The sequence below is a fragment of the Anabrus simplex genome, chromosome 2 (genome assembly GCF_040414725.1).
Source record: "Anabrus simplex isolate iqAnaSimp1 chromosome 2, ASM4041472v1, whole genome shotgun sequence".
In the NCBI taxonomy this organism is placed as follows: Eukaryota; Metazoa; Arthropoda; class Insecta; order Orthoptera; family Tettigoniidae; genus Anabrus; species Anabrus simplex.
The window spans coordinates 734,600,506-734,627,084 of NC_090266.1; the positions used below are offsets into that span (position 1 = coordinate 734,600,506).

Below are 26,579 nucleotides of genomic sequence, written 5' to 3' on the forward strand. Positions count from 1 at the left end.
TCGTCTTGCTGAAGTCATTGCTGTTCAGGGAAGAGACATTCTGATACTCCTGCAGTAGTTCTCATAGCATGAATTCTAGATTGTCACTGGATCCCTCGTACACCTTTCACAGGGCCTCAGACATGTTCTGTCCTGCTCTCATTCCTATGACTGATTCCAGTAGCCAATCGAATTTGATAGCTTTGCAGTGGGCAATTCATACAACAGGCTTACAAAATCCAAGTGTTGTACCCTGGTGGATGGCAATATCATAATCATTCAAGATGGACAGTCGAATGTAAGAGTGATTAGAGGAGTTGATCAAAGTCTTGGTGAACAGTAATCTCTTTGTTTAAATGTTCTGGTACTTAGGCACCGAAATGGCCGTCAAATCTCCAGGAGGTCCATTCATGTCCACTGCCGCATCAACATCAGTCTAAGCTGCGATTGTCAGGTTGTTTTGTATCTTTACCTGGAATAGAGCAACACCATCCTGCAATGGTCGCATGCCAATTTCTTCATCCCCATATCGAAGCATATAGGATCTCATGTTCGAGATGATTTTATGATGATTCAGAAAGTCAAGTACGATGATTATCTTGTCCATGATGTCTGCAACAAGAACCTGGTGCTTCACTGTCCTCTGCCTCATGGTGAAATCAATCACCGGCTCAGCATGGACAGGTGTCATATCTCTTGTGGCAGTTGCCAGGCTATGGGTAATCTGTACGGGCCGAATTCTTTACGGCCGTGCAACTGTTGGCTTGCAATGGTCCTCGTTGCACCGATGTTGACGGGCAAGCCCTGCACTAACCTTTCTATGGCTCAAGATTATGCTGCTACCGTCAGATTATAGTCAAGTTATGCAGGCGTGGACCGCTGGGGCTTGATGACCATCCTGAGCCAAGGCTGGCTAATTGTTTGTCTCTGACTAGTGAGTTTCTCAGGCGTCCTGACGTAGCTGGGGATCTTATGTTCAGTGGTCTTCTAAATTCGGGATTATGTGGTCCTTGTTACCACAATTCTAGCAGGTGGCAGATCTTTGGGGAATCCGCTGGCTTGAGCGTTCTTCTGCTGCCTCATTCACTGGGCTTCGCTTGACTTCGTAAAACCTTCCTACGGCCTCACAGATGTCAGACGGGAATTAACCTTTCGGTAGCCACAGAGTTTTGTCCACCTTCAGGCGACACACCTGAGTTTGTAGTCTGGATGCCTGCTTTGCAGCCTGAAACTCCAGCACGTGGCCGAGAGTATCTCCAAGGGTCTTGTAGCAGGTGACAGGAAGGGCCATTTGGGTATCTGGGTCACATATCCCATCTGTGATTATATACAAGAAACTATTCTGGGTAGGCCAAGCAGATCAAACTGGCAACATAAGTCTTGAACTCTTAGAACGTCTTGATATTCCTCCTAAGCTGTGTCAGGTAGACCTGTTGCAGGTGGAAATTTATGTATCGGGCATCCATGTGTGCTGGTAGTCTGGTGTAGTTGCTCTGAGCGTCTTCTGGTAATGCATGTAGGACAATGAGAGCATCTCCTCTCAGAACCATGGCGAGGGCTGTAGTTTTGTCTCCTCCCCTTCAATGGTTAGCAGAACAAGCTGACTCAAACGAACACTGGTATGGCACCTTCCTGCCCAACATTAGTGGTATCTCCTTGGTCAAACTCGGTCCTGCAAACAATGGCCTTCCTGCATAGGTCCCGTCTCATACGTTTTAGTGAAGATGGGTGACTTCTGTCAGCAGGTCTTGGCAAAAAGTGTTGAATCTTTGTCAACCTCCTCTATTTTCTGATGAACTTTATATTGTATGGTGTTCATTTTTTCTTCAAGTTCATCTTATAGTTTTGCTATCTCTGCTCTGCAGAATATGCTTTATTTCAAGGCTTGGTCTTTCTCAGCATGTCTTCTAACTTTTTCTGGCCTTCTTCCATCTTTTTAGTCATAATCATATGGCCTTCTTCTCTAGTTTTCTGGCTTTCTTCAAACTTCATCTCCATCTTCTTTACCTCGAAAAGTGCATTTAACGGGGCAACAATTTTCGTGTGCCATCTGTTTTCAATTGGCATGCAGAAATTACCACAAGAGGAAATCTAACAATTTAAAAGTGTGCACACACAGACGTTCTGGAATCCTTCTGACAGCAGTTGAAACTTTTGGTATTCGGTCCATTGATTCATGCCAACTACAGTACAATGACGTGTCACACGTTGTGTCTATTCCGTCTTCTAACACCACTTGTATGACAAATAAAAGACTCTCTATTTTATTCATCTAATTTAATTTGGAATGACCCAATTAGTATACACACATACACACATATGCACACATACAATTATATTCAGCCCTGAATGGCCACATTTCACTAATTGACATTGACTGAAAGTATAGCTGAAAATAGAAAATGCCACTGTAGAGATAAATAATGTAATGACTTCAAAACTCTGTTAATCAATGGTCAGAAGAATTGCTCATTCATTATGAAACATACATTCCACAGACTAAACTTGAACTTCTTAACTGAATTGGTTCCTTTACATTCTGGAATGAATTCTTCTGTAGAATGGGTGTTTGCTTCTGTAAATAACTCCTGGACTGTAAATGAGTCTTAACTGGAGATTAAAACAATGAAGGGATTTAAAGAACTATGTTAGTGTAATTTGTGAAAAGTTTTATTAATATATTAACGGGACTACTATGTGTGACAGAAAAAAGAATAGTGATTACCAGTACATTAAATGAAGCTGTACTAAATATATTCTTGCAGAATGTGATTTGAATTATCCTAAAAACATGTTTATAATGTGGATAATATGTAACAAAATAAGAAATGAATTGCATAAGTAATTTTTATGGATACAGTTAATATACATAATTTTTGAAATTACTACCTACTTTATTTAGCCTCTGAACAAAAAAAGTACAGTGTCCCACATATTTGCCCCCTCTCTGAAATTTAATCATCTTATACTAACTGCGATATTATTATGGACACAAACTATCAAGCTTGTTCAAACAAAAAGTGAGGTAATCAATCAATCAATCAATCAATCAATCAATCAATCAATCAATCAATCAATCAATCAATCAATCAATCAATCAATCAATCAATCAATCAATCAATCAATCAATCAATCAATCAATCAATCAATCAATCAATCAATCAATCAATCAATCAATCAATCAATCAATCAATCAATCAATCAATCAATCAATCAATCAATCAATCAATCAATCAATCAATCAATCAATCAATCAATCAATCAATCAATCAATCAATCAATCAATCAATCAATCAATCAATCAATCAATCAATCAATCAATCAATCAATCAATCAATCAATCAATCAATCAATCAATCAATCAATCAATCAATCAATCAATCAATCAATCAATCAATCAATCAATCAATCAATCAATCAATCAATCAATCAATCAATCAATCAATCAATCAATCAATCAATCAATCAATCAATCAATCAATCAATCAATCAATCAATCAATCAATCAATCAATCAATCAATCAATCAATCAATCAATCAATCAATCAATCAATCAATCAATCAATCAATCAATCAATCAATCAATCAATCAATCAATCAATCAATCAATCAATCAATCAATCAATCAATCAATCAATCAATCAATCAATCAATCAATCAATCAATCAATCAATCAATCAATCAATCAATCAATCAATCAATCAATCAATCAATCAATCAATCAATCAATCAATCAATCAATCAATCAATCAATCAATCAATCAATCAATCAATCAATCAATCAATCAATCAATCAATCAATCAATCAAATACCTGCATTTAGGGCTATTGCCCACATGGCAGATTTCCTTTCAGTTGTTTACCTAGCTTTTCCTTCAATGTTTTCAAAGAACATGGAAATTTATCAGACATTTCCCTTGATAATTTATTCCAATCCCTTACCCCTCATCCTATATATGTATATTTGCTCCAATTTGTCCTCTAGATTTGCAACTTTATTTTCATATTATCATAACTCCTACTTTTACAACTCCACAAAATCTTATTCATCTACTAATGTCATTCCACACCATCTGTACACTGAAGCACTGACCACATAGTTGAGCATCTCATCTCCTTACTCCCAAGTCTTCCCAGCCCAACATTTGCAACATATTTTGTAAAACTACTCCTTTGTCAGAAATCACCCAGAACAAATAGTGTTGCTTTCCTTTGGATCTTTTCCTGTTCTCATATCAAGTAGTCCTGGTGTGTGTCCCATACAGTGGAACCATACTCTAATTAGGGTCTTACCAGCAATTTATGTGTCCTCTTACTATAACCTCTATAAAAATTCATAACTTTGTGACGAGGGCTGTAACCTTTCTTAACAATCTTAATAGTATGTTTACTCCAAAGATTAACACCTATGCAGTTACAGTGTTGCCCATGAAGTACGATTACCCCATCAACACAGTAAAGTACACTGAAGACTTTTCCTCATGGTAAAACTTACAACTTGCTTTTCATTGCATTTACCATCGTACCAATGTCTGCTGTCCATCTCATAACATTGTTTAAGCCCCAATGCAGTTGCTCACAATCCTGCAATGAATTTACTACTCCATACAGTATTACATCAACCACAAATAGCCTTATCTGTGATTCCAGTTCTTTACTCATATCATTTATATATATAAGAAGAGGTCTAATAATACTGCCCTGCTGAATGCCCCTCTTAATTATTATGGAATCGAATAATACTTCACCTACAGTACTCTAATTCTCTGAGATCTGTTTTCTAGAAATTTAGCCACCCATTCAACCACTCTTTTGTCTAGTCAAGTCGCCCTCATTTTTGTCAGTAATCTCCCATGATCTGCCCTATCAAAAGCTTTGGATATGTCTATAGCAATAGAGTCCATGTGACCTCCTGAATCTAAAACATCTGCTATATCTTGCTGGAATCCTACAAGTTAAAACTTCCCTGAACCTGAACTGCTTTCTGACAAACTAGTTAGTAATTTTGAAAAAGTGTCTAATATTATCAGAAAATATTCTTTCCCAGAGCTTACAAACAGCACACGTCAAACTGACTGACCTCTAATTATCTGCCTTATAAGAAGATGTACAATATTAGAAGAATCAACCTTTCAATACTCCGCTGTAAGTTGAACTAAAAAGAAGTCACAACTTGTTTATTGGGACCGGTTTCGACACATTACAAGTGTCATCATCAGCCAAATAGTAAAATAGGGCAAGATATAAAGATCTTAAAACAACTAATACATTGAACACAGGCAAAAAATTAACATTGATTCATATCGTAGCAATTCAGTTTATGTCCAAAACACAGATTGTGGAGATTGTGTGTGTTCATTGTATTAGTTGTTTTAAGATCTTTATATCTTGCCCTATTTTACTATTTGGCTGATGATGACACTTGTAATGTGTCGAAACCGGTCCCAATAAACAAGTTGTGACTTCTTTTTAGTTCAACTTACAACGGAGTATTGAAAGGTGGAACCTTCTAATATTGTACATCTTCTTATTTCTCTATTCAATACGGAACGATCATGAAGTTTTTAACTTTAAATTATCTGCCTTATGTTTGTCACTCTTTCCCTTATATGCTGAGACTAGTATTGCAACTCTCCATTCATTTGGTATAGCTCCTTCATGCAAACATGAATCAAACAATTATTTCAGATATAGCACTATATCCCAACCCATTATTTGGTACATAATGCATACAGAGGTATTTTGGAGGCTTTTCTTTTCTTATAAGTCACCATGACAACAACATGTGACTTGAAATGTCTTACATCCACAGGAATCTTATCAATACTATGGCCTCTTATTATACGTTCTCTCATTACATTCCAGTTAGCAACAACTAGGTCATTTAGGTGATTTAGGTGATTTAGATGTCAGCAACTGGCCCACTGATTAATTCCAAACCATGCTCGTACTACTATTTTGATTAACACACCTATCTATGCAGATGGATACAAGAAGTGAACCTTGCATTATTTTGGTACATAATGTATGCAGGGGCATTTTGGAGGCTTTTCATTTCTTATAAGTCACCGTGGAAATATGTGATTGGTTGTAGAGTATAAATATGAATTGTATCCTGCTTTTATAACTACCAGAATGTAAATAATATGGATAATAGCACCAACTCCACTTTAAATGAATAATGATTATGACAGATGCTTGAATTACAGTTAATATTCAAAAGGATTATCATCAAGGTGTAAGTTGAGATACCTTCATTTCCACTTACTAATTTCACAGCAATGAAAGACAGAAAATTTCTTACTTACCTTTCAGTCCTAACTGAGTTACCTTACAATTCACTCACAATAGCTGGCCTCCTATTTCATATTGCTTGGCTGCATATTACAATTACAGAACTTTAGAGCTAGACCATCAAAATGCATTTGTGAAATTAAGAAATTTGCTCACCTGGACAGGAGTTCCCTTCCTGTCTGAAACCATCCTTGCATGCGCAGTGGAATGACCCAGGTGTGTTCTTGCAGATAGCATTACTTGGGCAAACCTAATTTTTCAACAGATAAATACCACAATTAAAATGTATTTGACTGATTTACAAATGCAAGAATCCTTCTGAAAGTCAAAAACCCATGGAAATATGTGATTAGTTGTACAGTATAAATTTGAATTGTATCCTGCTTTTATAACTACCAGAATGTAAATAATATGGATAATAGCACCGACTCCACTTTAAATGACTATGACAGATGCTTGAATTACAGTTAATATTCAAAAAGATCATCAAGATGTAAGTTGTGATACCTTCATTTCCACTTGCTAATTTCACAGCAATGAAAGACAGAATACTTCTTACTGTACTCAATACCACCTCTTCCCAAAATTCAAGATGTTGAATGTTGATACCCGTTTTATACTGATGATAAAAATATACAGACTTAGACTGATGCCACTGTTCTACAATACATTTCAGCAATTGAAGATTGATAAGATTTCAAATTTATTCTCTATTGAAAATGAAAAGTGCAGTGAAGTCAGTGAAATATTTTGTCCCTCAAGAGACTATTTAAAGTCAAAGATACCCTTGTATCTTATGATACTGAAGCAAGTAATAAGAGTAAATAAACAAAAAGTCTTATCACAGTTTAAATTTTATTTAAACAGTAGGGTAGTTAAAATGCAGAAAATTAAATTATTTTGAAGTGGAATATTTCAAAATAATTTTATACTTGTAAGTTATTAAAATGCAGCAAATTAAGTTATTATTTTAAAGTTTATTTTAAAGTGGAATATTTCAAAATAATTTTATACTTGTAAGTTATTAAAATGATGATTGCAAAAGGAAGCCTTGAATGTGATCTCTTACTCTAAATGTAATTAATTAATGTTCTGTTGTAATTCTATGTGCATTCAAAAATAATCAATGTTCAAGCTAGAGACAGGTACTTAATTGTTTCATCTTTATGCAGTGAGACAAAATCATCAAGTAAAGACCAATTAGAGGTCATGAATAAAGCACTGAACAGGCTTGGGATATCATATTAAACAGTTACATTTTTGGTGCATAACATGATGTCTTTCAGGAATCTCATTTGTGTCTATACAGGCAAGCATATTTTTCATTAACGAAGGACTATTTTTTAAGGAAGCTGCTTTGACCAAACTACATGGTATGATCCTAATATATTCACCTGGATAAATGAAAGCAATGGGGTGCAGAGTTGTTAAATTACTGTAACTTACATTCCTTTTATACAAGGTTTGTGTGATGCAGCCTATAGGAGATTTTGTGAACTATGAATGACATAATATGAGTTTCTATTTGTTAGCGCCTGTTATATGTACCGGTGTTTTGTGATTGCTATTCAGTTTACCTACTGGATTCATCTGTTTATCTTATTTGCAGCAGTTGTGTTTTCCGCTGGAGCTATCTGTATGGCATGTGGTGTAGAACGTTGTATTCTGTATTCTTGTTCTACTAGAATGAATATTTATGAAATTGGCTGATGCTGTTTAGTGATTACTGATTACTTACTCATTCCAGCTAAGACCTTAGTTATTTAACAAGAGTAATGTTAAGGAGAATGACTTTCAAATGGAAGTTCACTTTTTTATAATTGTTAGATTCTTCAATCTGTCAAAACTAATTTATGAATAAATACATTTAGTAAGTACCTGAAAAAGATAAAATATAGTAACAGATTTATGCCTTAACAACTTAATTAAAAATAGAATGGCATGTTTTCATTTTTGGAAAATATCATCTGATTTTATCAAATCACGCTTGAAAATGTTTAGAAATATAAAAATATCTTTGTTTAAATCCTTAAACACTTGAAATTTGGAACTTATCTTAATGAAGTCCTCACGTCTCTCCACGCTACCATAGAATGCAAGTGTAGAATGTCAGTGTAGTTTATTATAATTTTCTTTTAAATGCATTTGCTTTTAATTTTGATGTGTATTTTTTAGATCTGTATTGATGTCTTTGGCCTGTTATAAATTAACTGAGTCAAAACTGAAAAGAAATGGCTCCAAATATTACAAATTTCCCATGGAAGGATATAAGATACATACATAGTAGATTAGAATACTACTGAAACAGAAAAGTCCTGTACAAAAGGAATTCTATAGAATGTAATATAAGTTAAAACACAAAACATACACATTTAATTAAGAGTTCAGATTCCACTATTGGTGTAGCAGACAAAATATCACAAATCCTGACTTTTACTTCTCTCACATATCAGATAGAGTAGCATGTTCCCTGCTTTGCAAGTCTCATGTGACTCATACAGCACAAAAATGTGGTGCTGCACAAAATAAGCGTTTTATTCCTATGCTGCTATGATAATAACTTTACATAACAGTACGACATTAAGTCACAAGTGTTTTCCATGATATCTTAAGGCATAGGTAGTCCGGCTCCATGGCTAAATGGTTAGCGCGCTGGCCTTTGGTCAGAGGGGTCCCGGGTTCGATTCCCGGCAGGGTCGGGAATTTTAACCATCATTGGTTAATTTTGCTGGCACGAGGGCTGGGTGTATGTGTCGTTTTCATCATCATTTCATCTTCATCATGACGCGCAGGTCACCGACGGGTGTCAAATCGAAAGACCTGCACCTGGCGAGCCGAACTTGTCCTCGGACACTCCCGGCACTAAAAGCGATGTGCCATTTCATTTTTTTTTATGGCATAGGTGTACGTTTAACAACTACCATGAGGCACGGGTGGCTCGTGATGCATAGATGTAATGCAGCTATACGACTCACCAGTGCTTCGCAAATTTTACTAGACGTCCCGCTCAAATGCAGTGGACAATAGGAGCTATACATTGTTGATAGACTATTATCATGCTGTAGCTGTCATTATAGGTTGGCGGAAATCTGTTTTGACAGCATGTGAATACCCTTGTCATCGTGTGAAGGAACTAAAGGATTTACAATTTGGCATCTTTTCTATGCAGCATCACGGTAAGAATGTTACTTATATAATACAGATTTCATCATCTTATTCTCAACTATAAGCATAAAAAGCAAAGGAATGTGTGTGAATTGTTTCAGATGAAATGTAGATTAGCAGGCTTCCAGCTTGGTACCCGAAGAGTGTTCCAGTTCGGACTCTTCACAACGAACCAGGAGATCTTGTTTAGAGAAACCATTAGATGAGTTGGATATTGAGGATCTTTTAGGTGATGATTTACTTATTTATTTTATTTTATTTATTTCAAAAGAGGCACCTGAGCCAAGGCTCATAACGGTGCAGTACAATTAATTACATTTGGCAACAGAGATGAGATTTGAGAACATCAGCTTCTAGGACAAAAATATAATATACTGTACAATGAATAATAATAATAATAATAATAATAATAATAATAATAATAATAATAATAATAATAATAAGGTATCATATTGATAGAAACCAAATATGAACAGCAGTGATATAGTATACTGAATCAGTACTCTATAGGCTTGGCTTTTTTACTTTTAGAAAGTTAACAAGCTTGGTTTTAAAGATGGGTAAATTAGTGGCTTCTCGAATATGCTCAGGAAGGCTATTGAAAAACTTTACAGAGAAATGCCATAAAGAATTAGTGCCATACTTAGTAGACTTTGATGATTTACAGTGAATTTTAGTAGATCGTCTTATAATGTATGAATATATATCAGAATTCAAGTTGCAAAGTGTGTTTGAATGAGCTTGTCCATTTTTCAATTTATTAAACATAATAGCTGAAGCTTTTCTACGAAGACCATCTAGTGACAGCACATTACAATACTGGTAGACCTGTATGGTTGGTGTTAAGATGGGTAAGTTGAAGAGTATTTTCAGTGCTCTTTTCTGTAAGATACTGTTCTTTTCTAATTGTTTCTAATGTTACTGCAACATGCCCAGATATGAATCATGTAATTCAGGTGGCTTTCAATTAGTGCATGATAAATACGCTTCAACAGTCCACGAGACACTTTGTATTTTAATCAGCTGAGTACACCAATAGCAGGAGTTATTCTATCATACAGCATTGTGATGTGATTCTCCCAAGTTAGCGACTCATCTACGCTAAGTCCTAGAAATTTGGTTGATTGAACTCAAGGTATCACTTGGTCATAGAAACTTAAGTTGATGTCCAGAGGAAATGTACATAATGGTTTGTGAAATATGATATAGTTAGTTTTATTATGATTAATTCTTAGTCGGTTGGTAGTAAGCCAGGCCTGAATTAAAGATATGTCATGTTGCATCTTTTCTTCAAGATGATATCGAATGTAATGATATTGAGGATCCCAATGTTTCATTATCAAATTCATCACCTTCACCAGTGTCCTCTGGAACCGAGACAGAGGTAAGCCTGTCAACATCCCACTGAAGAGAACGATTGATGACTTGAGGACCTGAACTGTTGTGTTAATTTTGATTTAATTTTCAAACATTTTCCATAGCAAAGGAAAGGATCAGTATGATGTCACTAACAAATGTGTGCTTAATATTATAACACAGTTTGTGTTTCAGAAAGCTATTGTAATATTGTATGATGTCACTAACAAATGTGTGCTTAATATTATAACACAGTTTGTGTTTCAGAAAGCTATTGTAATATTTTACAGTTGTATGGTAATGATAATAGTATTTCAAGTATATGATTTCTGCTTACAGGGATGCATAGAATTATAGTATTACTTTAATCTAAATGAAAAAGTCATTTTCAGAACTCTCTCATTCCAGTGTACAATTACAAACCTTTCTACAGCCTATCAGAAATCTTTTTCAAGCCTCCATTTTCATAATTATGACTCTATAAATGTGTGTTCACCCAGCTATAAAACTGAAAAAGTTGGTCACTGCCACAAAAAGGAAAGGAGTTATTAGTTTCCTGCAATTTTTATAAAATGGTTTATTAAGGATGTAGGCAGTTTTGGAAGTAGAGTCCTTGTACAACATTTCTTTCTTTCACATTGCTTCCTGAAATGCATATGGCTGCTAATTATGTTTGCTGTCATGTTATCCTTAGTTGATCTTTTACTACATTCAATTTTCCAGTAAGCTCCTTCAATTTCTCCTTAGCATTCCTTACCACATTTAATGGTATGACTACATATCTCTTTTCACACTTCTCAACAATTGCTTAAAACCTATTGTCCTCAACAATTGCTTTAAAACCATTTCATAGGCTGTTTACATATTTATTTACCATTTTCCATTCATCGTAAATGCTTTCTAAAGTTTTTCCTATTCCACTCCCATCATCCATATAGTACTGTTAATAGTCCTTCTTGTACAACATTTCCTTCTTTCAAATTCTTCTCTGAAATGCATATGGCTGCCCACTATGTTTGCCATCATGTTATCCTTAGCTGATATTTTCACTAAATTCAATTTCCCAATAAGCTCCTCCAATTTCTCCTTAGGCCCTACTTACACTACCGTTCCTGAGTCTAATTCTTCCTAACTTGCACCTCCTTCTTAATCTCTTTATTTCCCTGTTACAGTATAATATAATGGGTTCCTTACCACATTTAATGGTACGAGCATATATCATTTTTCAAACTTCTCAACAATTGCTTTAAACCCATTTCATAGGCTGTTTACATATTTATTTACCATTTTCAATTGATCATATATGCTTTTTAAAATTTTTCCCATTCCCCTCTCATCATCCACATGGTATTTTTAATAGTCCTTCTTGAACAACATTTCTTTCTTTCACATTAATTTTGAACTACAACAAAAACAGTTTCATGATCACTTATACCATTTTACACTTCAGTTTCTCTATAGAGTTCATCTAGTTTAATCAGCACCATGTCTAGAAAATGTTTCCCTCCTTGTTGGTTCCATCACTTTCTGATTCAGCTGTCTTTCCCATACTAAATTATTCACCTTTTGTTGGTCGTGCTTTCTGTTGTTTGCATTACTTTTCTGGTTTATGTTTGATAACTTTAGATAACTAACTACAATAACATTCCTTTCTGTGTTGTTCCCCACATAGCTGATTACCGGTACCTTATCAAATAATTATGTGTCAGTGCAAGCCTTGCCAGGTCTGTACACCCCAAAACATCAAGTTGCGCATTATCTTTGGAGATAAGCCTTACACCTAGAATTGCATGTTCCTCATCTTTAACCATATTGTAGCTTACAAATTCTTCTTTCACTTTTATGAATGCACCCCTCCTATTGTTCCAAACCTGTCTGTATGACAAATACTCCAGTTCCTTGAAAACATTTCTGCACCCATGATATCATTTCTCAGCCATGATTCAATTGCTGTAGCAATGTCTGGTAAATACAGTATATATCTATCAAATTAATTCTATTCCTTTATTTACAGTACTTCTGCAGTTTAACGTTAACAATTTTATGTCATCCTTACTTGATTACGTGCTTCCCATACTGTCATTACCACTCTGTAGTCCACCCCCTTTCACTGAATGTACCTCCTTACAGTTCTTGTAAACTAACACCCTAACTTATATCTAACACTGTGGTTCAAATGAAGGTCATCTGAGTGTAGATCCCTATTTCCTACCCAGCCATTAGGATCTACAAATGTCAATCCCAGTTCCCCACATACCCATTCCATAGCCTCATTTAAATCCCCAATTACCCCCCAGTCATTATCCCTCCTACACAGTATCCCACTGATAACAATTTCTGCTACCTTAAATTTCTTCGATCCTTCTGTAACCAGATGCCACACATCCATGACTATGTTAATACCTAATCCTGCTTGCCTTACATTAATTTTACCTATATGGAAGATTACCACCTTCTCCTTACCCTCGTTCCTCCCTTCTAATTTCATTCACATCAGCCTTAAACTATTTCCTGGATAACACTCTATCCTGGTTCCCTTTCCTCCACACACTTTCCTCACATGCATAACAATTGAGTCACCCATGACCAGAGCCTCAACTTCACCTTCCTCATTCGATCCCCTCCTCTCCTGATCTTCCCTAACTTCCCAGATGCCTGCAGAATCCACTTCCTCCTCCTCCTTCGTCTTCTTATTCTTCTACTTCACTCTCTCTCTCTCTCTCTCTCTCTCTCTCTCTCTCTCTCTCTCTGTCTCTCCATCCTGTTCCACCTCCCTCTAATCTAAATTTCCCTTTCTTGCTGCACTCTTTCCTCTTGTCCCACCCCTCCTTCGTAACACTTCCCTGATGTCCATCTTTCCTCTGCTGGTCTACCTGCAGTGACTCATACTGATTCCTCAACAATGTGTATCCTGGGCACACTGCCTGAGTAAAACCCTTAGCCCATGTTTTCCTTGACCTTAAAACATTAGCCACTTGTCTTCCACAACTTCTCCCCTCCACCCCCACTTGTGCCTACCTATCGTATCCTGTACATTGACTAAGGGAGATTTATCCTCCATTGAAAGTCTAATTATATCTCCTCTCATCTTCCTTAGGTTATTACTAACACCCATAATCCTTAAACCTGCCTCTCTCAGCCAATCCTTTGTCTCTTCAAAGAATTGTGGAATAATATGAAAATGTCAACAGAAATATGATAGTATATTCTATGAATAGAACTTTATGTGTATATGAAAGTAGGAGGGAATAATGTATACTACACAAAGATTTCATGACAACAGTGCAATCTGGATACCAACTGATAGAATAACTACACTACAATTATTCTACTAAAACACATCCTGATTATAAAATTCTGTGAATAAGAGGCTAACTAAAGTTATGTAATACGTATAATTATAGATGGATTAGTATATTCTTCTTCTAATGCTTCTTCTTCTTCTTCTTCTTCTTCTTCTTATTATTATTATTATTATTATTATTACCACTTGAAACCAGAAAATGGGAGCAGGATACTGTCTAATAAGAATATTTATGCTACAATTCTAAACTGTGTTCAGACATATCCTAATTACAAAGGGTTTTTGCTATGCCCAAACACAAATGAAAATTACTGTTAAGAATTGAAATTTGGAAGAACTATACAAGAATTACACCAAAGAGCTAAATACATAGACAGATTTTTATAATTATCATTACTATTTTACCCTACTATACTTTGATGGAAAATCTTTAATTTCCAGGTGCAAGCGTGCGAGTACAATGGATATAAATGTATTATGTTTCTCTCTTTCTGTATGGCTATTTGGCTGCAATAAATATATTATTACTTTGATGGAAATTAAAACTGCCATTTAGTTAAATGCTGAAATATTGAAAGGGTTACCGGTACGAAACCGTACACAAGGATAACACATGAATATAGCAGGCAAGATACTATCTAATAAATTAACTACATTACAATTCACAACTGCAATTAAGCATATCCCAATTATAACAGGTTGACTGATAAAACAGAACTGGAGTTAAAACTAAATTCTTGATATATAGTCAGGTTATTATTCTTTTTCTACCTACACACTAACAGAAGAGAAAATTTTTACCCTAGTAGACAAATATATATGCAATGATACAGTAAGCACGGTAATTTCTAATAATTTAACTTCACTATAGTAATTCTAACCTTTGTTTAGATGTATCCTAATTAGAATTGGTTAACTGAAACAACAGAAATGCACCAGTCATTGAAAGTAAATCATAATTAGAATCTATTTTCATTTTATTCCTAAAGCTAACAGATATTAAAGTTGCTCTTAAATGCTGACAGATCGAGGGTGCAAATATAAATTACCGGTACACAAGGGACTTCAACTACCTATTCGGAACTACAAAAATCTATCAAAATATAGGAATAGGCATTTGATAGGGTGGATCATGGGAGACGAATGGCAAAAATAAGTGCATTTGGACTAGACAAAAGAGTGACTGAATGGGTTGCTACATTTCTAGAAAAGAGATCACAGAGAATTAGAGTAGGCAAAACTTTATCTGATGGTCTGACCCTGTAATAATTAAGAGGAGAATTCCTCAAGGCAGTATTATTGGATCTTAACGTTTCCTTATGTATGTATGTATATGATGTGAGTGAAGAACTGGAATCAGAGATAAGGCTTTTTACAGATGATGTTATTCTGTATAGAGTAATAAGTAAGTTACAATATTGTGAGCAACTGCAAAATGTCCTAGATAATATTGTGAGATGGACAGCAGGCAATTATATGCTGATAAACAGGGTTAAAAGTCAAGTTGTGAGTTTTACAAATAGTAAAAGTCCTCTCATCAATCAATCAAATAAATCAATCAATCAATACTGATCTGCATTTAGGGCAGTCGCCCAGCTGGCAGATTCCCTATCTGTTGCTTTCCTAGCCTTTTCCGAAATGATTTGAAAGAAATTGGAAATTTATTGAACATCTCCCATGGTAAGTTATTCCAATCCCTAACTCCCCTTCCTATAAATGAATATTTGCCCCAGTTTGTCCTCTTGAATTCCTACTTTATCTTCATATTGTGATCTTTCCTACTTTTATAAATGCCTTTCAAACTTATTCGTCTACTAATGTCATTCCACGCCATCTCTCCGCTGACAGCTCGGAACATACCACTTAGTCGAGCAGCTCTTCTTCTTTCTCTCAATTCTTCCCAACCCAAACAACTCTAGTTGGGATCTTACCAGAGACTTATATGCCCTCTCCTTTACATCCTTACTACAACCCCTAAACACCCTCATAACCATGTGTAGAGATCGTTACCCTTTATTTACAATCCCATTTATGTGATTACCCCAATGAAGATCTTTCCTTATATTAACACCTAGATACTTACAATGATCCCCAAAAGGAACTTTCACCCCATCAACGCAGTAATTAAAACTGAGAGGACTTTTCCTATTTGTGAAACTCACAACCTGACTTTTAACCCCATTTATCAACATACCATTGCCTGCTGTCCATCTCACAACATTTTCGAGATCACGTTGCAGTTGCTCACAATCTTGTAACTTATTTATCACTCTATAGAGAATAACATCATCCGCAAAAAAGCCTTACCTCCGATTCCACTCCTTTACTCACATCATTTATATATATAAGAAAACATAAAGGTCCGATAACACTGCCCTGAGGAACTCCCCTCTCAACTATTACAGGGTCAGACAAAACTTCAGCTACTCTAACTCTCTGAGATCTATTTTCTAGAAATATAGCAACCCATTCAGTCACTCTTTTGTCTAGTCCAATTGCACTCATTTTTGCCAGTAGTCTCCCATGATCCACCCTATCAAATGCTTTAGACAGGTCAATCACGATACAGTCCATTTGACCTCCAGAATCCAAGATATCTGCTATATCTTGCTGGAATCCTACAAGTTGAGCTTCAGTGGAATAATTTTTCCTAAAACTGAATTGCCTTCTATCGAACCAGTTATTAATTTCACAAACATGTCTAATATAATCAGAAATAATGCCTTCCCAAAGCTTACATACAATGCATGTCAAACTTACTGGCCTGTAATTTTCAGCTTTATGTCTATCACCCTTTCCTTTATACACAGGGGCTACTATAGCAACTCTCCATTCATCTGGTATAGCTCCTCCGACAAAACAATAATCAAATAAGTACTTCAGATATGGTACTATATCCCAACCCATTGTCTTTAGTATATCCCCAGAAATCTGATCAATTCCAGCCACTTTTCTAGTTTTCAACTTTTGTATCTTATTGTAAATGTCATTTTTATCATATGTAAATTTTATTATTTCTTTGGCCTTAGTCTCCTCCTCTATCTCGACATTATCCTTGGAACCAACAATCTTTAAATACTGCTGACTGAATACTTCTGCCTTTTGAAGATCTTCACATACACACTCCCCTTGTTCATTAATTATTCCTGGAATGTCCTTCTTGGAACCTGTTTCTGCCTTAAAATACCTATACATACCCTTCCATTTTTCACTAAAATTTGTATGACTGCCAATTATGCTTGCCATCATGTTATCCTTAGCTGCCTCCTTTGCTAGATTCAATTTTATAGTAAGTTCCTTCAATTTCTCCTTACTTCCACAGCCATTTCTAAATCTATTTCTTTCCAGTCTGCACCTCCTTCTTAGTCTCTTTATTTCGCTATTATAATAAGGTGGGTCTTTACCATTCCTTACCACCCTTAAAGGTACAAACCTGTTTTTGCATTCCTCAACAATTTCTTTAAACCCATCCCAGAGTCTGTTTACATTTTTATTTACCGTTTTCCACCGATCATAGTTACTTTTTAGAAACTGCCTCATACCTGCTTTATCAGCCGTATGGTACTGCTTAACAGTCCTACTTTTAAGACCTTCCTTTCTATCACATTTATTTTTAACTACCACAAAAACAGCTTCATGATCACTAATACCATCTATTACTTCAGTTTCCCTATAGAGCTCATCTGGTTTTATCAGCACCACATCCAGGATATTTTTCCCTCTGGTTGGTTCCATCACTTTCTGAATCAGCTGTCCTTCCCATATTAACTTATTTGCCATTTGTTGGTCATGCATCCTGTCCGTTTGCATTTTCTTCCCAATTTACATCTGGCAAATTCAGATCTCCCGCTACAATCACATTTCTTTCCATGTCGTTTCTCACATAGTTGACTATCCTATCAAATAATTCTGAATCCGCGTCAGTGCTACCCTTTCCCAATCTGTACACTCCAAATATATCAAGTTGCCTATTATCTTTAGAAATGAGCCTTACACCTAGAATTTCATGTGTCTCATCTTTAACTTTTTCGTAGCTTACAAATTCTTCTTTCACCAGAATGAACACTCCCCCTCCCACCATTCCTATCGTATCTCTACGATACACACTCCAGTGCCGTGAGAAAATTTCTGCATCCATTATATCATTTCTCAGCCATGATTCAACTCCTATTACAATATCTGGTATATATATATATCATTAAATTACTTAATTCTATTCCTTTCTTTACAATACTTCTACAGTTCAACAATAACAATTTTATGTCATCCCTACTTGATTTCCAGTTCCCTGTTCCCTTATCACCGCTCCCTAGGCCATCCCGTTTCCCTGAATATACCTCCCTATTACCCTTCCAAACAAATTTCCTAACTTATATGTACCACTGCGGTTTAAATGAAGGCCATCTGAGCGCAGATCCCTATCTCCTACCCACCCATTAGGATCTAGAAATTTCACTCCCAGTTTCCCACATACCCACTCCATAGTCTCATTTAAATCCCCAATCACCCTCCAGTCAGTATCCCTCCTACACAGTATTCCACTAATAACAATCTCCGCTTTCTTAAACTTCACCCGTGCTGCATTTACCAGATCCCACACATCTCCAACTATGTTGGTACTTATATCAGCTTGCCTTACGTTGTTGGTACCAACGTGAAACACTACCACCTTCTCCTTCCCCTCCTCCCTCTCTTCTACTTTCCTCTACATCTGCCTCAACCTAATTCCTGGATAACATCCTACCCTGGTTCCTTTTCCTCCACACACTTTCCCCACGTGTCTAACGATGGAATCCCCCATGACCAGAGCCTCAACCCTCCCCACTTCATCTGATCCCCTCCCCTCCTGATCAGCCCTATCTTCTCTCACTGCTGCAGAAGCTACTTCCTCCTCCCTTTTCTCCTTCCCATGACCCTGTTCCACCTGCCTTTTCCTATCCTCTACTCTACATTTCCCTTTCCTACCTTTTCCCTTCCTCCTACTTCCACGCATCTCAGCAACAGTTCCCGGTCCCTCATCTTCCCTCTGTTGTTCTACCTGGAGTGACTCATACCGATTTCTCAGTTTTAATTACTGCATTAATGGGATGAAAGTTCCTTATGGGGATCACTGTAAGTACTGGTATGTAGGTGTTAATATAAGGAATGATCTTCATAGGGGTAATCACATAAATGCGATTGTAAGTAAAGGGTACAGATCTCTGCACATGGTTATGAGGGTGTGTAGGGGTTGAAGTAAGGATGTAAAGCTGAGGCCATACAAGTCTATAGTAAGACCCCAACTAGAGTATGGTTCCAGTGCTTGGGATTCTCACAGGGATTACTTGGTTCAAGAACTGAAAAATAATCCAAGGAAAAGAAGCTTGATTTGTTCTGGGATATTACCGACAAAAGAGTAGAGTTACAAAAATGTTGCAGAATTTGGGCTGGGAAGACTTGGGAGAAAGAAGACAGGCTGCTTGACTAAATGGCATGTAGGTTGCTAATTAATTAAATGGTATGTTCCAAAGGAAATGGGCCCTCAGTGGAGGAAATTCCACTGAAACCCCATATCAACTGTAGCATCTATACTTCAGAGGAGTGGCTACTAAAGGCATCTGTTCTCCATGTTAGGAGCGGCCTACAAGTTTTGGCTGGCAGTATCTCTAAAATGCCTTTGGGAGTGGCGAATCCATTGTAATATAAGCAAAAGAAGAGAAACAAGGCTGGAGATATTTTGGTAGACTTTTGTAGAAGAAATGAGCTGATCATTTGTAACACATGGTGTCAAAAGAGAAACAGTCAGAAGATAACAAGATATAGCTTGGATAACAAAATCAAAGCTCTGATAGATTACAAGTGTACTGAAGCCTCAGAAAATGCTAGGGCATTCCCTACAAGTGATGTGCAAAATGCTAGGGTGTTCCTCACAAACGATGTGCAGTTCCTGTGATGCTGGGAGAAATGTGTGAAATGGGCAACAACAACAACCAAATGCATCGAGAGAGCGACAATCAATGTAGTGACATTAACAAGGAATGTGGAAGAAATTGTAGATTTTATGGTTGACAAAGATATAGCATTTCTGGAAATCAGTGAGATCAAATGGAAAGGAAAAGGTAAGAGGAAACTGGAGAAAGGACACACCTTATACTATAGTGGAGGAAGAATAGCCAAAAATGGTGCAGGTCTCCTAATTAGAAAAGACCTAAAGGAATACCTAGAATTGGTGGAAAACATAAATGACAGGTCGATTAAGGTCAGATTGAGACTTGAAATTGATGTTATGGATATAATTCAAGGGAAATTCAGATACAGATCTAGAAGAATACCTTGAATATTTGAAAGGCTATGTACTGGACAAACAAGCTGTGATCATAGGAGACATGAATGCCCAAGTAGGTCAGGAAAGAAAAAGAGATGAAGAGATTATAGGACCATTTAGATATGGGAAGAGAAACAAGGCTAGAAATATTTTAGCAGACTTTTGTAGAAGAAATGAGCTGATCATTGGTAACACATGGTTTCAAACAAAAACAAAAAAAGTCAGAAGATAACAAGATATAAGTTAGCTGGCATAGCAAAATCAAAGCTATGATAGATTACATTTTGTTCCAGAAAGATAACAGGAAAATGTTGGCAGATGCAACTGCCCTCCCAAGTGAATCTTTTGAAGGAGATCACAGAGTTGTGATAGCTAAGTTAAAGGTGGAAAAGATACAAAAGATGACTGAGATTAGGCAGAGAAAGCTAAAGGTGTGGAAATTGTAGGAGAAGGAAATAAATGAAGAGTTCCAGACACACATTAAAACAAGTACCATATACCTAAAGATGACATCAGAAAGGTAGGAAAAGAATGGGCATACTTTAAATAAGTTATGGTGGAATCTGCAGAAAAGACCTGTAGAAGAGAAACAGGAAAGAAGAAAGATCAATGGAATGGCAGGGTAAAAGATATAGTTAAACATAAGAAACAAGCTTGGAAAAAAAGGCTGACAAACAGAACAACATAATGTAAAACAGAATACAGGCACTGCAACAAGGAGTGCTCCAAGGTGGTTCAAGAAGAGAAAAAGTAATGCTGGCAAAAATTCAATAAGTCTCTGCAAGAAGATACAACTGGACAGGGGCGTATTCTCCTTGAATGCAAGGCATTCACTGCATGCGTTATGATAACACAAAGAACTGTCTGATGTACGATTTTAGGTTGTTTTAAGTCAAATATTAACGATTTCATCTCTCAGAAGTTCAAAAGGTCCGCGCAACTGTACTAGTTCCGTTGCTTGACTACGTGTGGTGCTGGTGTAGTCTCGCCGTCTACTCCTCTCTAGGAAGAAAGAGACAGCATGGCGGAGTTAAGGATGCAAGGCATTCAATCTTAAAATTGCATTCGGTGGCAGACGTAGTTCTGAAACCCTCCGAACGATGTCGCTGCAATTGAAACTTGGTCAGAATTTGTCACCCCATACCCGTGCTACCCTCTGCCATCTGTTAGCAACTTGGAGAAAGTCGACATGTTTACAGCGAACGGGACCCACAGATTATCCCCCAGCGAGAACAACGTGACGAAACTGACCAATGCCACTGAGGTGACTTTCCTCCAGTGCTTCAGTTGTGGCTAACTAGTGAGTTAATTCATTATGTGTTTTGCTGATTAGTGAGTTCATTCTGTGTGTGCTGTTCCTGTGCGTTTTCGGTCTTTTATTATATTTTGCGCTTATTGTGGTATTAACGATGGATGAGTCTAAAACGGATATAATTGTAAATCAGTTTACTGGCCGTTCGTTTGATGAAAAGATTCAAATAGTTCAAGCCGGGAGACCTCTACCTTCCCTCGTATATTTCTTCTTTACCGGGCGAGTTGGCCGTGCGTGTAGAGGCGCGCGGCTGTGAGCTTGCATCCGGGAGATAGTAGGTTCGAATCCCACTATCGGCAGCCCTGAAGATGGTTTTCCGTGGTTTCCCATTTTCACACCAGGCAAATGCTGGGGCTGTACCTTAATTAAGGCCATGACCGCTTCCTTCCAACTCCTAGGCCTTTCCTATCCCATCGTCGCCATAAGACCTATCTGTGTCGGTGCGACGTAAAGCCCGTAGCAAAAAAATTTATTCTTATTCTTCATCTGCTTACCCTCCAGGGTTGGCTTTTCCCTCGGCTTTTCGGACTCAGCGAGGGATCCCACCTGTATCGCCTCAAGGGCAGTATCCTGGAGCTTCAGACTCTGCGTCGGGGACAAAACTGGGGTGGATGACCAGGCGGCCTCACCTGCTATGCTGAACAGGGGCCTTGCGGGGGATGGGAATATTGGAAGGGATAGACAAGGAAGAGGGAAGGAAGCGGCCGTGGCCTGAAGTTAGGTACCATCCCGGCATTTGCCTGGAGAAATGGGAAACCACGGAAAACCACTTCCAGAATGGCTGAGGTGGGAATCGAACCCACCTCTACTCAGTTGACCTCCCGAGGCTGAGTGAACCCCGTTCCAGCCCTCTTACCACTTTTCAAATTTCGTGGCAGAGCCGGGAATCGAACCCGGACCTCCGGGGGTGGCAGCTAATCACACTAACCACTACACCACAGAGGCGGACACTCGTAAATTTAAAAATAGAAAACAAGAATTGTGTACGCACGTTCAATCCAGGAACTTACAGTAAAACTGTTTGGCTCGAGTTCACTTACATGTAATTAGGGTGAGTAGAATTGAAATTTACTTAATACATTGTGTTAACTGCATGGTTACTAGTTGCATGCCTCAGTGGAGATTCCAGGATACGCCACTGCAACTGGAAGCGAAAAGATCTTATTACTAGTGCTCGGATGTTTTTCTTTGTCTCTATTTTCTTCCCTGATTGGGTTTTGGTGCAAATCAGGTGATTAAAGTCACAATTAAGTGATTTTTATTTGTCATACAAATGCATATTTTGGCTATTTTTTGTCATAAGGTCAGATTTTGAGCTATTTTCGTAGAAACGTCATATTTCGGTCATATTTCGGCGGTTTGGCGACAGTTGCAGCTGTGCAAAATCATCGTCAGCTTTCCGAATGAAAACTAGTATTTACAAAACTGCTTTTCCGCATCATATCTGTAGTTAATACAAACTCTGCCTCTTCTATCAAGATTGCCCAGTACCGTAATTGTTTTCCTACAGTTTGTCAGAAAGTCTGACATATATTAAGTCGAACTTTGGAATTATATCGAGTGCAGTTACTCGTTTAGAAGCTGCTAGCTTAGAAATTCATGCAAGTATTGAAATTGTGAGAAGTGGTGAACTTTCAGCACAACAACCACATGGAATAGTTGGCGTCAGTGTAAAATGGAAACTTCAAAATGTACTTAATCAAAGTTGACGGTTTTCGCTGTGTGTACAAGATAAATTATGTTCTTGGAGGAGAAGGTACCAGAACACTTCAAGATGAGTGCATACTCGACAGCAGTGACTTAATATTATTTAAATATGTACCAATAACTTCTTGTGACGTATAAAGGAGCTTCTCTTCTTGCAAGAATGTTTTAAGTGATATTCGGAGGTCTTTTGCGCCTGATGCTTTGAAGATGAATCTTGTCAGACGCTTCAATACCATCCGCGGAGAAGAATAAAAACGTTATGCGAGTTTGCACTATATGCCGAGCCGGCCTGCCATAATGTACCGGTACCGTATGCAAAGACATCTACTTAATTCGTCTCGTGGTGCTCAGTTTAAACTTTAACGCATTTGAGCAATATTAATGTAATCTGGGCTTAAACGTTCCAAAATATTTTTAAAAAATAGATTGATTTCTAGTTTTCTTCGTATTTCAAACCACCAATGAAGGGTACAAACATGTTTTGACTTTTAAAATGTTGTGTGATCTGATAATCTTAGCGAACTTAGGACTTTATAGGTATGTATTCACAAATGTTTGATAAGTGAATCGAAGACAACAGACTGTGAATAACTGCTAAATATGTATATTCAGAAAATTAATATGAAAGTAAGAATGAAGAATTTAGTTAACAAATATGTATCAAAGTAATTGCCGTTTCAATTTATAACTTATTTTAAAATGGCCATATTTAGATTAATCATTTTCGGGTCATAGTTTTGTAATTTTTACGTGATATTTCGTCACATTTGAGGTCATATTTCGTCACTTTTGAGGTCATATTTGCTTGCTTATTTGGGTTATTTTTAGGTCTTAAACATTCGAGCCCTACTTATTGCATAGGGTAAAAAAAGAAGAAATACCCAGGTGAAGGTGCTAACTTCATTAAAAACGAACAGGAGGAAGTGATGACACAGAAGCAGGATACATTGCAGAGGTGGGGAAAATACTTTGAACAGCTTTACAACATGCAAAATACCTTCGTACAAGGAAAAATCGAAGAACCAGATTTACTGTATATGGAAGATAAGGAAAACAAGGTGTCCATGGCAGAGACTGAATGGGCCACTAAAAGGATGAAACGAGGCAAGGCAGCTGGAATTGACGAGGTCACCATAGAAATTATAATAACAGCAGGAGCAATCAGTCTACAGTGGTTGTAGACTTTTCAGAGTGATATGGAAAGAAAAGACTGTTCCAAAAGATTGGATGAAAGGGGTCATTATACCCATTTTTAAGAAAGGAGACAGGAAGCAATGTGAAAATTACAGAGGAGTGACACTGATACCTTGTAGAGCTAAGATCCTTGAAAAAATCTTGGATAAGCAAATAAGAGACAGAATAGAGGGATAATTGGCAGAACACCAGTATGGATTCTGAAGAGGCAGGTCCATATTTGACCCAATATTTACATTGCGTCATATGATGGAAAGATATTGGAAGTATGGAATGGGCATGGCAGTAACATTTCTAGATATTGATAAGGCAATTGGTAGTGTCCCAAGGAATTTGGTATAGAAAACACTGACAGAGGCACAGATTGGGAATGAAACAATGCAGATTGTAACAGCATTCTATCAAAATTGTGAAAGCTGTGTTTGAAACAAAGAGGGTCATACTGAATGGTTCAGAGTTGAGACAGGCTTAAAACAGGGAAGTGTATTGTCTCCCTTATTCTTCATTATCATCATGGATAAATTCTACATAATGTCAAGGATAAGATGATGGGAAAACAAGTAAAGTCTATGCTCTTTGCTAATGGCATTGTAGTTTGGGGAGATAATGAAGAGGAAGTACAGACACAAGGTGATTTATAGAATGAGGAGATAAGAAATTTTGGAATGAAGATTAGTACTGCAAAAAGCAAGACTTTGACCATGACAAGAGGTAACAGAAAATCTAGGAGAGTGATAAGAATAGGAAATGAACCTCTTGAAGAAGAGAACATTTTAAAATATTTGGGCAGCATGATGTCACAAGATGGAAATTTGGATGGAGGAATTGATTTAAGAATACAGCAGTCTACAAGTTTCTACCAGTGTGTGAGAGACATCGTATGGTACAAAGATATGCCAATGAAGTGCAAGAAGGTTTTATAACCTCCCAAACCATATGGCACAACAGCCCCGAAGGGCCATGGCCTACGAAGCGACCGCTGCTCAACCCGAATATCTGCAGATCACGAGGTGTCATGTGGTCAGCATGAGGAATCCTCCTGGCTGTTATTCTTGGCTTTCTAGACCGAGGCTGCCATCTCACCATCAGATAGCTCCTCAATTGTATTCACATAGGCTGAGTGGACCTCAAACCAGCCCTCAGATCCAGGTAAAAATCCCTGACCTGGCCAGGAATCGAACCCAGGGCTTCGAGGTAAGAGGCAGGCATGCTACCCCTACAATGCGGGGCTTTATACTCATCCTATTATAAACCTATACTGACTTATGATTCAGCAGCCTGGACATTGACTAAGGGACCAAAGTAAGATACTAACAGCAGAAATTAGGTTCTTGAGGAGCATACGGGGAAAGACAAGGCGAGATAGAATACAAAATGAGGAAATTAGGAGAAGCATGGGAGTGTGTAAACTTCAAGAAGAGATCGTATAGCAAAGCTGAAATGGCTTGGACATACGATGAATATGCCAGGAGAGAGGATACCAAAGAGGACATTCATGGATACAGAGACTGCAAATAGGCCTAGGGGACGGCCTAGAATGAGATGGGGGAGCTCTGATGTGGACTGTATTGCAAATAGAGGAGTCGATAGCAATAAAGTAATAGAAGAGGAGTGGTAGAAAGATCGAGTAATGTGGAGGGATTTAGTACACTACCCTACCCCGAGAGAATCTGGGAAAGGGAATGGATGAAGCAGAGGAAGAGGAAGGGGTGTCAGGGATTGGAATAACTTACCAAGGGAGGTGATCAATAAATTTATTTTTTTTTTTTTTGCTAGGGGCTTTACGTCGCACCGACACAGATAGGTCTTATGGCGACGATGGGATAGGAAAGGCCTAGGAGTTGGAAGGAAGCGGCCGTGGCCTTAATTAAGGTTCAGCCCCAGCATTTGCCTGGTGTGAAAATGGGAAACCACGGAAAACCATCTTCAGGGCTGCCGATAGTGGGATTGGAACCTACTATCTC

At 37.4% G+C, this 26,579-nt stretch overlaps 1 protein-coding gene across 3 annotated transcripts in view; it reads right to left on the reverse strand.

The window, feature by feature from the left end:
* LOC136864416 (fibulin-1) overlaps positions 1–26,579 on the reverse strand; it is a 451,544-nt gene that overhangs the window by 38,941 nt on the left and 386,024 nt on the right. For all 3 annotated transcript variants that reach the window (XM_067141388.2, XM_067141387.2, XM_067141386.2), the window contains one exon: positions 6,430–6,523. In XM_067141388.2, coding sequence (XP_066997489.2) covers positions 6,430–6,523 — 94 coding nt within the window. The remainder of the gene's footprint in view (positions 1–6,429; positions 6,524–26,579) is intronic.